The sequence below is a fragment of the Momordica charantia genome, assembly GCF_013281855.1.
Source record: "Momordica charantia cultivar OHB3-1 chromosome 4 unlocalized genomic scaffold, Mcharantia_2.0 BLBB01000004.1, whole genome shotgun sequence".
Lineage (NCBI taxonomy): Eukaryota > Viridiplantae > Streptophyta > Magnoliopsida > Cucurbitales > Cucurbitaceae > Momordica > Momordica charantia.
This window is the reverse complement of record NW_028275162.1, coordinates 26,268,751-26,280,085: the sequence shown is the minus strand read 5'-3', so window position 1 is coordinate 26,280,085 and position 11,335 is coordinate 26,268,751. Positions and strand designations below refer to the sequence as shown.

The 11,335-nt window shown below is 36.0% G+C and overlaps 3 protein-coding genes and 1 non-coding gene across 7 annotated transcripts; 2 read left to right on the top strand and 2 right to left on the bottom strand.

Moving 5' to 3' along the window:
- Positions 1–2,803: 2,803 nt before the first annotated feature.
- Positions 2,804–4,014, top strand: LOC148212074 (expansin-A6-like). The gene is made up of 3 exons (XM_088122386.1): positions 2,804–3,023; positions 3,115–3,433; positions 3,517–4,014. The coding sequence occupies exons 1-3, from the start codon at positions 2,861–2,863 to the stop codon at positions 3,824–3,826; spliced, it is 792 nt and encodes a 263-aa protein (XP_087978512.1). The 5' UTR covers positions 2,804–2,860; the 3' UTR covers positions 3,827–4,014.
- A 929-nt stretch (positions 4,015–4,943) lies between these two features.
- LOC148212073 (transcription initiation factor TFIID subunit 7-like) lies at positions 4,944–8,124 on the top strand. 2 transcript variants are annotated; one of them, XM_088122783.1, is made up of 7 exons: positions 4,944–5,137; positions 5,310–5,509; positions 5,976–6,113; positions 6,683–6,816; positions 6,914–7,033; positions 7,458–7,529; positions 7,805–8,124. In XM_088122783.1, the coding sequence occupies exons 3-7, from the start codon at positions 5,999–6,001 to the stop codon at positions 7,958–7,960; spliced, it is 597 nt and encodes a 198-aa protein (XP_087978909.1). In that variant the 5' UTR covers positions 4,944–5,137; positions 5,310–5,509; positions 5,976–5,998; the 3' UTR covers positions 7,961–8,124. The 2 variants fall into 2 exon arrangements, with proteins under 2 accessions (XP_087978909.1, XP_087978908.1); XM_088122782.1 differs by having other exon boundaries at positions 5,271–5,509.
- Positions 8,125–8,240: 116 nt separating this feature from the next.
- LOC111006766 (ternary complex factor MIP1 leucine-zipper protein (Protein of unknown function, DUF547)) lies at positions 8,241–11,302 on the bottom strand. 3 transcript variants are annotated; one of them, XM_088122781.1, is made up of 9 exons: positions 10,759–11,302; positions 10,563–10,679; positions 10,141–10,489; positions 9,628–10,051; positions 9,435–9,534; positions 9,293–9,352; positions 9,105–9,188; positions 8,908–9,012; positions 8,241–8,819 (listed from the first exon to the last, which is right to left on the bottom strand). In XM_088122781.1, the coding sequence occupies exons 1-9, from the start codon at positions 10,849–10,851 to the stop codon at positions 8,511–8,513; spliced, it is 1,641 nt and encodes a 546-aa protein (XP_087978907.1). In that variant the 5' UTR covers positions 10,852–11,302; the 3' UTR covers positions 8,241–8,510. The 3 variants fall into 3 exon arrangements, with proteins under 3 accessions (XP_087978907.1, XP_087978906.1, XP_022134548.1); XM_088122780.1 differs by having other exon boundaries at positions 9,628–10,087; positions 10,171–10,489; XM_022278856.2 differs by having other exon boundaries at positions 10,171–10,489; positions 10,759–11,297.
- On the bottom strand, positions 11,242–11,313 carry TRNAK-UUU (transfer RNA lysine (anticodon UUU)). The gene has a single exon. It is a non-coding gene; the product is annotated as a tRNA-Lys (tRNA).
- Between the last annotated feature and the right edge of the window lie 22 nt (positions 11,314–11,335).

The following is an 11,335-nucleotide window of genomic DNA, read 5'->3' as shown; positions in this document are numbered from 1 at the left end:
AAAACCTACTTCAAAACCACGCCCTACATAGAGTTTATAATTCTGCAGGGTGGGAAGTTTCAATTTTTATGCAAAATTCAAACTTGCTTGACAGAGTTCAGGAGGGGGAAAAAAAAACCTAGTCAAAATCAAAACATTATATTACTTTTTCTTCCATTTTTTTTAGTTGAGTGTAGATTAAATTTAAACTTCTAAGTGTCCTGCCGACATTAATGCATCTTATTTGTAGGTTAGAAACTTCACCATTTTATTTATATTGTAATACTCTAAAAAAATCATTATATACTAGATATACATGAAAGTATAAAATATTTTTTTTGGTTAAAGTACTATTTTGGTCTATGTTTTTTCAGCTTTTGTTCATTTTGGTATCTCTACTTTTAAAATGTTTATTTTGTCTTTATATTTTCAACTTTGGTTCATTTTAATCTCTATACTTTCAAAATGTTTCGTTTTGGTTCATGGACTTTTAAAAAGTAATAATTTTGGTCTCTATTTTTAAAATTTCAACACGATGAGGGAAACAGTCCAGATCACCAGCTAAGACCCCTAAACGACCGCTCAATGATAAATGAGGTAGGAGTCCAGAGGTAGCCAGGAGGTTAAAGATGAACGGGGCTAAGCGATTTGCCGATACTGTGGGATGTGAAAATGTATCGATAGGGAAGCGTTCCGCCTTAGAGGGAAGCACCCAAGAGAGTGGTGGTGGACGAAGCGGAAGCGAGAACGTCGACTTGAAGTAACACAAAAATTGATGAGAATCCAATGCCCCAAAAACCTAAGGGTTCCTTCGTAAGGTTCACCCTATATATATAATGGAACTCATTAATATAAAATAATTGTTACACTTCCAGAAATATATTGAATATATTGTCGTGTTGAAATCATGATTAAAAAAATGAGATTGAAAATAAAATAGAAAGATGAAAATAGTCCCTTTTTAAGGGTTAAGATTCGTTCAAAAGGGGTGTGAACTTAAAACCCAATCCAACAAGATTACGTTTTCAATATATTATTGTTTGAACAAACACTACATAATCAAGAAACCAACCTCTTACATACATGTTTACAAATACATATTTGGGTTGAAGTATTAAAAGTGTGATCATGTTAAATTAAAATGGTAAATCTCTAACTAGATCTAATCAAAATAAGTTTGTTTACATGAATTTCCATTATTACTTAACGTTGAAATTAATTAGAGTTAGTAATCAAATCTTTAAAAAAAAATAGTCCCAATGAAACAAGTTTGGTATGATAATGATATCATGATTTCATGCTTCATCATAGGATATATCTTGAATGATGTATAAGGTAGTTAGATAATTAATATGGTGGTTAGCCTTAATCAAGTCTGCTTCAAGGGCGAGCGAGAAATGACTAATGATTTGAGTTTAATACATAGCGGGGAAGCAAGCAACCTCCAATTATATCCAAAGATATTTGATCATATATATACTTTTGCTTCTTTGTGACACTTGAGTCTAGAGATTCATACAATTATTCCAACTAGATAGACACTCCATCTCTAAATATATATATTCACACCTCCAATCAATTAGATTTCTTTTAGGGGAATATTATCATAAAAATAGTAACAACTATATATGGAGGGATTGATTGAGTGTATGCATCATACCTCTATCTAGGACAATGTATATCTCTAAAATTAATATTTGAAATCTTTAACAAACTTCAAAAGTAAGAATAAATACATTAACATTTATTGAAAATCAAATTGCGTATTTGAAATCTTTAATAAACTTCAAGAATAAAAATAGATACATTAACATACATTTTACTGGGTCTCAAATTTCGTATTGCTACACTTACATTGCCCACGATATTGAAATTTGTAAATTATATCTCTCCTTTATTTTTTATCAAATATTTAGTTAATAAGTGACCTCAAATATATTCTAACCCGCACATCTTCTTTATTTACTATTTATTCAAGATGTAGTATTAACTAGCTCAATTTCTCAAGATTTAACCAAATATCGGTTTACTTATTATTTATTTACTATTTATTCAATATGTAGTACCGATTAGCTCAATCCCTCAAGATTTAACCAAATATGGTTTTACTTATTTGAGGAAAATTTTGAAATTGAATATGGGACCGGGTAATAGAGTAAAAAGAATTTAATTTAGGTTGAGAAAGTTTAGGTTTGGGATGGCAAATAATAATATAATTCACATAGTCACATGCAAGGGAGAGGTTTAATGGAAGTCAAACAAAGAGGTCGGTGAATTGTCGTTGGGAAGTCAAACCAAAGCTCTAACCTGATGACGTGGATGATTTAGTAGATCTGGTTGGTGGATGGATTAAACACTCTGCCACGTCACTTCCCAATCCTTAATGCAAAACCAGTAAAGCGCACCGTCTTGTGCCGTCCCAACTGTTTCCAATTCAACTCCCCGTTACGTTATCCTCCTTTCTTCTTAATACTTCTAATTTTCATTATTTTTCTTTTTCTGCAACGTATTTCTATTTTTATACACAAATTTCCACGCTCTCCCTCTCTCCTGTGACTATATTTAATAGGTACTGCAACTCTGCAATGATTAAACTTTATATATCTTCCAAAACATATTTGGTATTACATTAATTCATATATATGATTAATTAATTAATTAATTAATTAATATCCCAATATTGTAAAAGCCTTCCACATGAAGCTCGAACTAGAATAATTACCGCACCTTGTAAATCAAGTTAAAGTCATTAATTCTTTTTTTTTTTTAACTCCTCTTTCTTCCACTCCTATAAATAGCCCTTCACCCTCTTCGTCTTCCTCAATTCCTCAATCTTTCATTCGAAAGTTAAAATCTTTGTGCTCCAACAGCGAGGTGGGCAATGGCGGCAACTATTTCAAGAAATTCAGTGATATTATTGTCTGTGTTGGTAATTATAATGTCGTTAGTTGTGGAAGGCAGAGTTGCGGGAAGTTTCAGCAGTGGGCCGTGGCAGAGCGCCCACGCCACATTCTACGGTGGCAGTGACGCCTCTGGCACTATGGGTATATTAAAATATTTTATTTTTAAATCTCTTTTCAGAAACATTGATAATAATATATTGGATTTATGAGGATTTTGACTGGAAATTGACAGGTGGGGCGTGCGGTTATGGGAATCTGTACAGCCAGGGGTACGGCGTGAACACGGCGGCGCTGAGTACGGCCCTGTTTAACGACGGCGTCAGCTGCGGGGCGTGCTTTGAGATCAAGTGTGTGAACGACCCGCAATGGTGCCACGCTGGTAACCCCTCCATCTTTGTGACGGCAACCAATTTTTGTCCGCCGAATTACGCTCTGCCCAATGACAATGGCGGCTGGTGCAACCCTCCCCGCCCTCATTTTGACCTTTCCATGCCCATGTTCCTCAAGATAGCCGAGTATCGCGCCGGAATCGTCCCAGTCTCATTTCGTCGGTACGTTACAGTTCACCACTCAACTGATTAACATATCTATCTAATTAAAAAAAATTAACTTATTTATGATTTTGGTATCGCAGCGTGGCGTGCCGGAAGGAGGGAGGGATGAGGTTCACGATCAACGGGTTCAAATACTTCAACTTGGTTTTGATCAGCAACGTGGCGGGTGCAGGGGATATCGTGAGCGCGAGCATAAAGGGGGCGAATACAGGGTGGATGAGGATGACACGTAATTGGGGTCAAAACTGGCAGTCAAACGCCGTTTTGGTGGGCCAGTCCCTGTCCTTCTCCGTCAAAGCAAGCGACGGCCGGACTTCCACTTCATGGAACATCGTCCCTTCTGATTGGCAGTTCGGTCAAACTTTCGCCGGCACTAATTTCAGATTCTAACCATCTCATCTACCTTTCAATATTAAGTTAATTATAATGGTCATCAACAATGTATATATATATATATATATCATAATTACCAAATATTATATATATTTTAAAGTATGAGTGTTGCTTGTGACAATATCGTGACAATATTTACATTTATGTAAAAAGAATTGCTACAAATAAAATAGAAATAGTCATATGGATTATGGGCCTGTTTTATTAACCAGAAGGTTCAAACTTTTGGAACATTCACTATCTCAAAAAATCACTGCAATTACTTAGCGAGTGCAATTTTAGCCTCAAGCGTTCATTATTAAATTGTCTACACAAATGTCAACTTTTTTAAGATACTTTTTAAATATGTGACCCTGGCCTAAGATATCTCTAAATTTGTTTTGTAATATTATAAAATAAGAAAAAATAGATAACATTTTTTTAACATTTTATTATTTATCCGATGATTTTTTTTTTGCTCAATTTTATAAAACTAAAAATATAAGGATAAAACTTACAAAAACATTGATCCCATCCAATGTAACGATATTATAAAATTTTAATTAACTAATTAAAATCAAAATTAAACATTATTAAAAAACTAGTTTAAAACGTTTGGTTGTGATATTTGAACTTAGTTTATATTTGGTTCGTGAATTTAAAAATTCATCACTTCTGTCCTTGAAATTTGAATTTAGTTTCAATTAGACTCTTACCAAAAGTGACATATTTGATGAAGTTTTAATGTAATTTATAATTCGAACTCAATGATATTTTTCATTCTCTTTTGCACAAATAACAAAGTATAGTTAATATTTTTTCAAGCAAAAAAAACGAAATATAATTAATACATGTCAACAGTACTATCATTTTGAATGGTTGACTCAATTTTGATATAAATTATAGATTAGAAATTAAATTCCAATTTCATGAATCTTTAGAAATCAAATTCTTAGGAAGTAATTAAAAACTAAATTTAGACTTAAAATGGAACAAATATTATTTTGAAACTTAAAATTAAATTTAAAGTCTTTTTTTTAATAACTCAGTGAGCCGAAGCAAGTAAAAATCCGGGGATGAAAATGTAGTTTAGCCGACCTTTATTAAGCGGGATGAATTTTCGGAAACTCATTATATATATTATGCGTCCCTCCCCCGCGCCATCGGTATTTCCCCTTCTCTTGCAGAGCTTTCCCGTCGATTCGGCTCTCGCCGGCGCCGATTATCTAAAGATCGGAAGGGTTTTTTCTATTTGGTACGAGGGCTGTTGAAGGCTCATACCACTGCGATAGAATACTTCACACTAAACACAACCTTCGAGCGTGGAAGGTAATCAATTATTGTCTTCAAATTTAATCAATACCATGAATTGAATGAATTTTTGTTTCATAGACCCATTTGTGTCCTGATTTGACGACCCAAAAGGTACTATTTTTCACAACACCCGTCTATACGTTTTCAGCTTTTTCGAAGATTAGATTAAAAAAGGTTCAGAACACAGGATTTCATTAAATGAAAAATTGAATCCCGTCATGCAATTTCGGAGAGACTCTGCATCCACGAGGCTAAGGTGAAGATCGAGGGAGTTCTTCTTCTGATACCAGATTGTGCATTTGAGTGAACACTGAAGCTCGAGGGCTGGTGGAGGCTTCTTATGAGACCAGACGTGAAAGCTGACACCAGAAAGTAGTGAAGAGACAGGTATTTTTCTTCTCATGCCATCGCGTAAGGATATTTTGCTCGATAATCGATATGTGCTTTATTTTTCTCTCCTTTTCTTATTACGTATGGGTTTTGTTAAATCTGAGTCATTGATCGTTAGATACGAAGAGTTTGATTAGAGTTAAATCTCTTTCACTGCCCTTGGAGTTATGAACATTCCAACTTTTTGATTGGTGGCTGTTGCTAATTGGGATGTTTATTGGTTGGACTGTTTACTTTGTTGTTTCTCTTAGGAGCGATATTGTATTATTGGTGTGTTCCACCTTTAAGTTTATGTGTGTTGAAATTTTGGGTCATATTCCTTCTCAAACTATCGCCATATCTTATGATGAATGGAAGTTGTTCTCTAAAGAAGTCGTTAAAGTACTGCAACATTATCTTTTTTTTTTTTTGGCCATTCTTATGCGCCTGGTTTCATTTATGATAGTTGTTCTTTGTGCTTCAGTTTTATTGATTTAGACTGAAGTTATGGAGGAGCAGTTTGTACTCAGGGTTCCACCTTCTGTTGCTGAGCGAATTGAACGTTTACTAAATGAAAATGCTTCTTCATCTGAAGATGGCTCATTGGATTTGTCATTCTCTGGTAAAATAACTTATCCAATTATATTATGATGCTGTCTTCCTGATCTATGCACTTTCCATTACATTTGCGGTGATGTTGTATGAATGGAAGATCTTTTAGGCTCTTGGACAGATTGGCTTTATAGGCTCTTAAAGAAGCAAAAGTAATTTCTCATACAAAGCACACTTTTTTTTTTAACGTTGACATTTTATTAATCGCCTGTATGTGCTTCCTAGACTATTTTCTGCACATAGTTGATCTCTCTCTTGACATTTCCCTGACCTGTTTGTGCTTTTTTATGTTCTGGAGGAGATTTGAAATGTGAACCTCTGTACTTCTTTTCTCAAGGAAGCATTTTCATTATACTTTGGTATAGTTATGTATGTTAGTTATTGTGAATGGATTTCTATCTGGCCTCTTAAATAAGCCAAATATTTGTTTGCTGCAAGTATTTTCTGGAAAATAAATTTTGGAAGTAATATCTGAAAATAGAAAGAGATTTGGAAAGAGATCAAAGTGTGCATTATGGTTTTGTTTTTATTTTTGGCTTGGTTTATTGTCTATTTACGGTTCCTTAAATTGTCATCCAGAGGATGGGAGAAGTGGCACTTTTGCCATTGGTGATGATCACTTTCCAGCATCTCTTCTGGATCTTCCCTGTGTGGTGGAATCATATAAAACTTACGATGATACTGTGCTAATCAAAGCTGCAGACATTGGCCAGGTAAAATGGTTTCAAATTAACATCATTAGCACAGGCATTTAGAAAGACATGATCGCTCCATTTCTAATGTTTTATGGGATGATCTCATTTCCAACAGATGATTATGGTTAGAGAACCAAGTGACCCTGCTCCAGAATCAACTGAGTATAGACATGGTCTGACCCCTCCTATGAGGGATGCCCGAAAACGTAGATTCCGAAGAGAGCCAGATTTAAATGTATGATCTTCTTATCTCTCTTACTATCCTGGATGTAGGATTTTTTTGTGAGTGGAAATAAATTGCTGTACTGAAATTATAATTCATTGAGATTTCTACTTCTATACAATGAGTAGGTAGTTGGGAGATAAATTATTGAAGGATGCTAGTACAATCTACAATATAGTTTGTGCTACATATGCGCATCGTATATAGAATAAGTTGACATTAATTTCTTTATCTTATTGGTCAACAACAATATCTTAAGCTCTTTTCAATACCAACCTCATTCAATAGTTTCTCAATACTCGAAATATCTTTTCAAGAAGTAGTCAGTCATATCCTTGCATTCGTTGAGCACTACAAAATTTGTTGCATTTACTAAATGCCTTCTGACTCTTACATACTGATTCTTTTTCCTGTTTTTTCTTTCTCTTTTTGGCAGCCTGAGCTTGTACGACGTGTGGAGAAAGACTTACTGAACATCATGGCAGGAGGAGCTACCGAAAATGTGGATATCCTTAATAATTTTTCAGTTTCATTTGTGTTTTAAAGTCATTACCATGTTAAGTTATGAAACATGTACCCATCCCCATTCCAACCTGCACCAGGAGCTAATAATTATGGCTGATTGAGAATCATTTTAATTAGCAGTCACAAAATTCTTGATTGAAAGACGTATGGCAACAGGAAAATGACAATTGCTAGTTGAGGCAATTGTCTTGTTTTTGACATGAGTTATGATGTGGTGCAATTAAACTTGAAAAGTTCCTTGACTGAGCATTCTCACATGTTGGAGTGGCTGAGCAACAGAATGATAGAGATAATCATGCAAGTGCAAAGCCTGCATCCGCACCTGCAACAAAGCCTGATGTGATGGAAACTGAAACAAATGTTGGAGAGCCTGAAAGAAGTGACTCTGATGACACTGATCATTCTATTGATTAGGTATTATATTATGTAGTTCATGTGCAGTCTCTCTGTGTATCAAAGAATATGAGGAACTATTGTCTGTAATCCAATCCAAATCTTTGGTGATGATATCAAATTGATGAATCATTTCTTGTGTCTAGAAACACCGGAGGATTTATATAGTACATTTTTCGACTTTAGTACTGCAATGATTGAACAGATTAGGAGAACTGGAACATTCACAGGTTTGATTTGGTCGAATTTTGTCCAATCGAAATTGAACCTACTTTTTTTCATTCTATGAATTACAATCAAATTTAAACATCATTAAGTTAGAATTTGGTTTCAGTTGGATTTTGGCTTTTGCTTAAAAGTAAAGACTCTGGCTCAAACCTGCAATTGAAGCAGCCTTCATAATCAAATTTCATAACGAGGCAGCATAATTTCTACCGAATCTGGAAAGGGAAAGCCTCGAAGAAATTGTAATGAGATTTTGGGAAGAGGTGATCTTTTATTTGATACAACATAAATGAAGATTATATAGCTCAGTAAATTCCTCTCTCGCATCTGCATACAAATTTAGATTTCACATGGACAGCAAGTAACGAAACTCAGATTCATAAGGTTGGATTTCCACCATTTTATGGATAGGAGATTTAGTTTCACCATTTAAACACTCCATTATTGACCTCTTCAAGCTTGCGGAGCGAGGAAGTTGGCTATAAATCCACTCCAACAGCGATTCCATGTCGTCTGCAAAGTCTTTCATGTGCCATTGAAGAAGCTTCGGCACCATTATCTTCTTCTTGCTTGTCATCCCAACTGATGCTTCCAAATACTCCACTTTTGCCAATCCCAACTCATTCACCACTTCCTCTGGGGTATACACCCTTAACTTCATAAAATTTTAACAACTTTTTGTCAATTTTCTTTCAGAGATCCATTGAGGCTCATAAAACATGTAGCAGCATAAAGACACTTACTGCAGGAGATGACCAACTGCCTCGGCAGAGAGCGAATGTCACGTTTGGTTCTGGATATCCTAAGCCATAGGCATGTCGAAGCAGCATTTCCTTCTCATCCACAGGCTTCAAAGAGAACCCGTAATATATTCGATTCGTTACGTTACATTCCATCATCTATATAATTACTGTTATAACTACACGACGATATTGCTTACATATTTTGTTTGACTTGGATGTCGAAGAATGAAATGTTCAATTGCCAGAGCATTGAGAACTATCCCACCAACATTAAGAGCCGCCTGCAGGCCAGAGGATTCACATACGCCTCAGAGAAGTTTAATAAATATGGTAATACTTGTTATGAATTATTTTTGTACATGGGGGTTTGGACATTGGCATATACCTTGTTCATCAAAGCCAAGAGTTTCTCTGTCGTCGATGGCAGCCCGTGTTCGAGAAATGCCTGAAATTTTGTTAAATACAGTTAGTATATTCAAATAGGAGCATGGCTATTATTCATCAGTGTCTTACATGTCTTACAGTACATGCATTATAGAGGAGTTATAAATGTTTATCCAGAATGCTAACTTCTGTTTGTATGTCAAAAAGGTCAAGTCCACACTGCTCAACTTATGAATCAAAATCCTGCGCAAAGAAGGAAGCAAAAGAAAACTTCAAGTTTCAAGTTTCAACTCTGTTTAAATGGTGCGCAATCCGGTTAAACATACTGCCACTTACCTCAACTTTCTGATTGACGTCGAGCAAGCGGGCAACCTGCCGATGTCGAAAGACATTCTCGTGATGTGGATGAGGTTTCTATAAGGGCCAGTGTCCCTCACACTGCCTTCTGAGTCAAGCAGAATACTATAAGGAATGGGATTGGGATTGGGATTGGATGAGCTGTAATCAAAAGACAAGGTGAGTTGGGGTGCTTTGCAACTGAAGCTGGTCTTTGCAATGCAGCGCTTTGAGTTGATACAGGAAAGGCCATGTTTTGGGAGAGTTGGTGAAGATTGGCTGTTGAGTGATGGCTGGTTTAGATCAAGATAAATGCCTATGAGACACTTTAGCAACTGTTCTGAAAGCTCATTTGGTGTCTGAATGCAACTTTCTTTCTCTAATTGGCTCTGTTTTCGGCTTCTCCCCGCATTCTTCCTTGAACCTACATGGTTAAATTTACTTGGGTAATGATCAGACCCTGAAAATGAGAAGTGGGAAAAAGAACAAATGAAATTTCCTTTATAAAGTCGCATGCTTTTTTGAATGCAGAGAGTTGATTACCAGTGGAAGACATGCTAATTTGGATATCAGAAGCAGCACTAGAAGAGAATCTCCTCTCAGTGAGCATTATATCTTTTCTGAGTTCATCAAAATGCTGGGATCTGGATCGCTGCCCATTAAGCACAGACCTGTTATTAATCTCATGTCCATTATTCAACAGCAAATTGTGTTGCCAAAGCCTTGTAAGCCGCTGCTGAATTTCCCATTCCTTGTTCTGTTCCCTCTCTTTGTACAAGTTCAATTTCAGCTCTTCAACCTTTTTTTCTAACCTATCAATCTCTCTCTCCACAACCCCCAATTCTTCCATAAGCAGCTGCACCTGCAGAGAAGAAAGATCAGTAAATAAAAAATTCTCTGTTTTATCTCTATTGGGCAATGAGAAATGGGCCTACCTGAGGTGGTAAAGAGGAAGAAACATGGGGATGGGAAATGAGAGGGCCATGGAGAGCCCAATGCAGAGCCTTGTTGAGTTCTTGCTCGCCATGTAATTCTGCCTGCAACTTCACAACCTGAAGAGAAACCGGATTATTATTAAGGCTTCTGTTTGAAAAAGTGAAAAACGTGGACTAAAAAGGAAAGGAATCACACTTCAGTCTCAAGATCAAGTTTGCGCTGATGCTCTCCTGTTGGCTCCATTAGAAAGTCTTCGAATTTCATTATTTTTGAGTTTGAAAAAACCATATAGAAGAATAAAACTAAAACTGAAACAGGGTACGAAGAGGGGTTTTATTTAAAATGGAGGCTGTGTCGTGGGTGCCATTAAAGGCAAGAGTAAGAGTTGACCAAATATTTGAGTTTCAGAAGAAAAGTTTGAGGAGATGAATGAGAATTTGGGAGAGTTGTTGTGGCGGTGGAAGAATATGAGGGTTGTTTTTGTTTCTTTTTCTAATGGAAATGGACGGTTGACATTACTATGAACATTGGCATTCTCATGCTCTGTGCTGTGAGAAATCAGAATGTGGATTTCATTAATATGAAAGGTGGGGAGGTGAGGGACGTGAAATACATGAACACAAAGACAGCAAATAACTGAATTTTAGGAAAGTGAAACAAAATGTAAATATCAGATACCGCCGTCTGTGGGGATCGAACCCACGACCACGTGGTTAAAAGCCACGCGCTCTACCACTGAGCTAAGACGGCTTTGCTTTCAAAAAAAAGCTTA

Bases quoted from the DNA above. Each gene is read 5' to 3' on its own strand.
- LOC148212074 (XM_088122386.1), top strand. From the start codon at position 2,861: ATGGCGGCAACTATTTCAAGAAATTCAGTGATATTATTGTCTGTGTTG. The intron at 3,024-3,114 runs GTATATTAAAAT...GGAAATTGACAG, and splicing joins TGACGCCTCTGGCACTATGG to GTGGGGCGTGCGGTTATGGG. The intron at 3,434-3,516 runs GTACGTTACAGT...TTGGTATCGCAG, and splicing joins GTCCCAGTCTCATTTCGTCG to CGTGGCGTGCCGGAAGGAGG.
- LOC148212073 (XM_088122783.1), top strand. From the start codon at position 5,999: ATGGAGGAGCAGTTTGTACTCAGGGTTCCACCTTCTGTTGCTGAGCGA. The intron at 6,114-6,682 runs GTAAAATAACTT...ATTGTCATCCAG, and splicing joins ATTGGATTTGTCATTCTCTG to AGGATGGGAGAAGTGGCACT. The intron at 7,034-7,457 runs GTATGATCTTCT...TCTTTTTGGCAG, and splicing joins GAAGAGAGCCAGATTTAAAT to CCTGAGCTTGTACGACGTGT.
- LOC111006766 (XM_088122780.1), bottom strand. From the start codon at position 10,851: ATGGTTTTTTCAAACTCAAAAATAATGAAATTCGAAGACTTTCTAATG. The intron at 9,189-9,292 runs GTATATGCCAAT...TCTGGCCTGCAG, and splicing joins TCTTGGCTTTGATGAACAAG to GCGGCTCTTAATGTTGGTGG. The intron at 8,820-8,907 runs GTAAGTGTCTTT...AATTTTATGAAG, and splicing joins GCAGTTGGTCATCTCCTGCA to TTAAGGGTGTATACCCCAGA.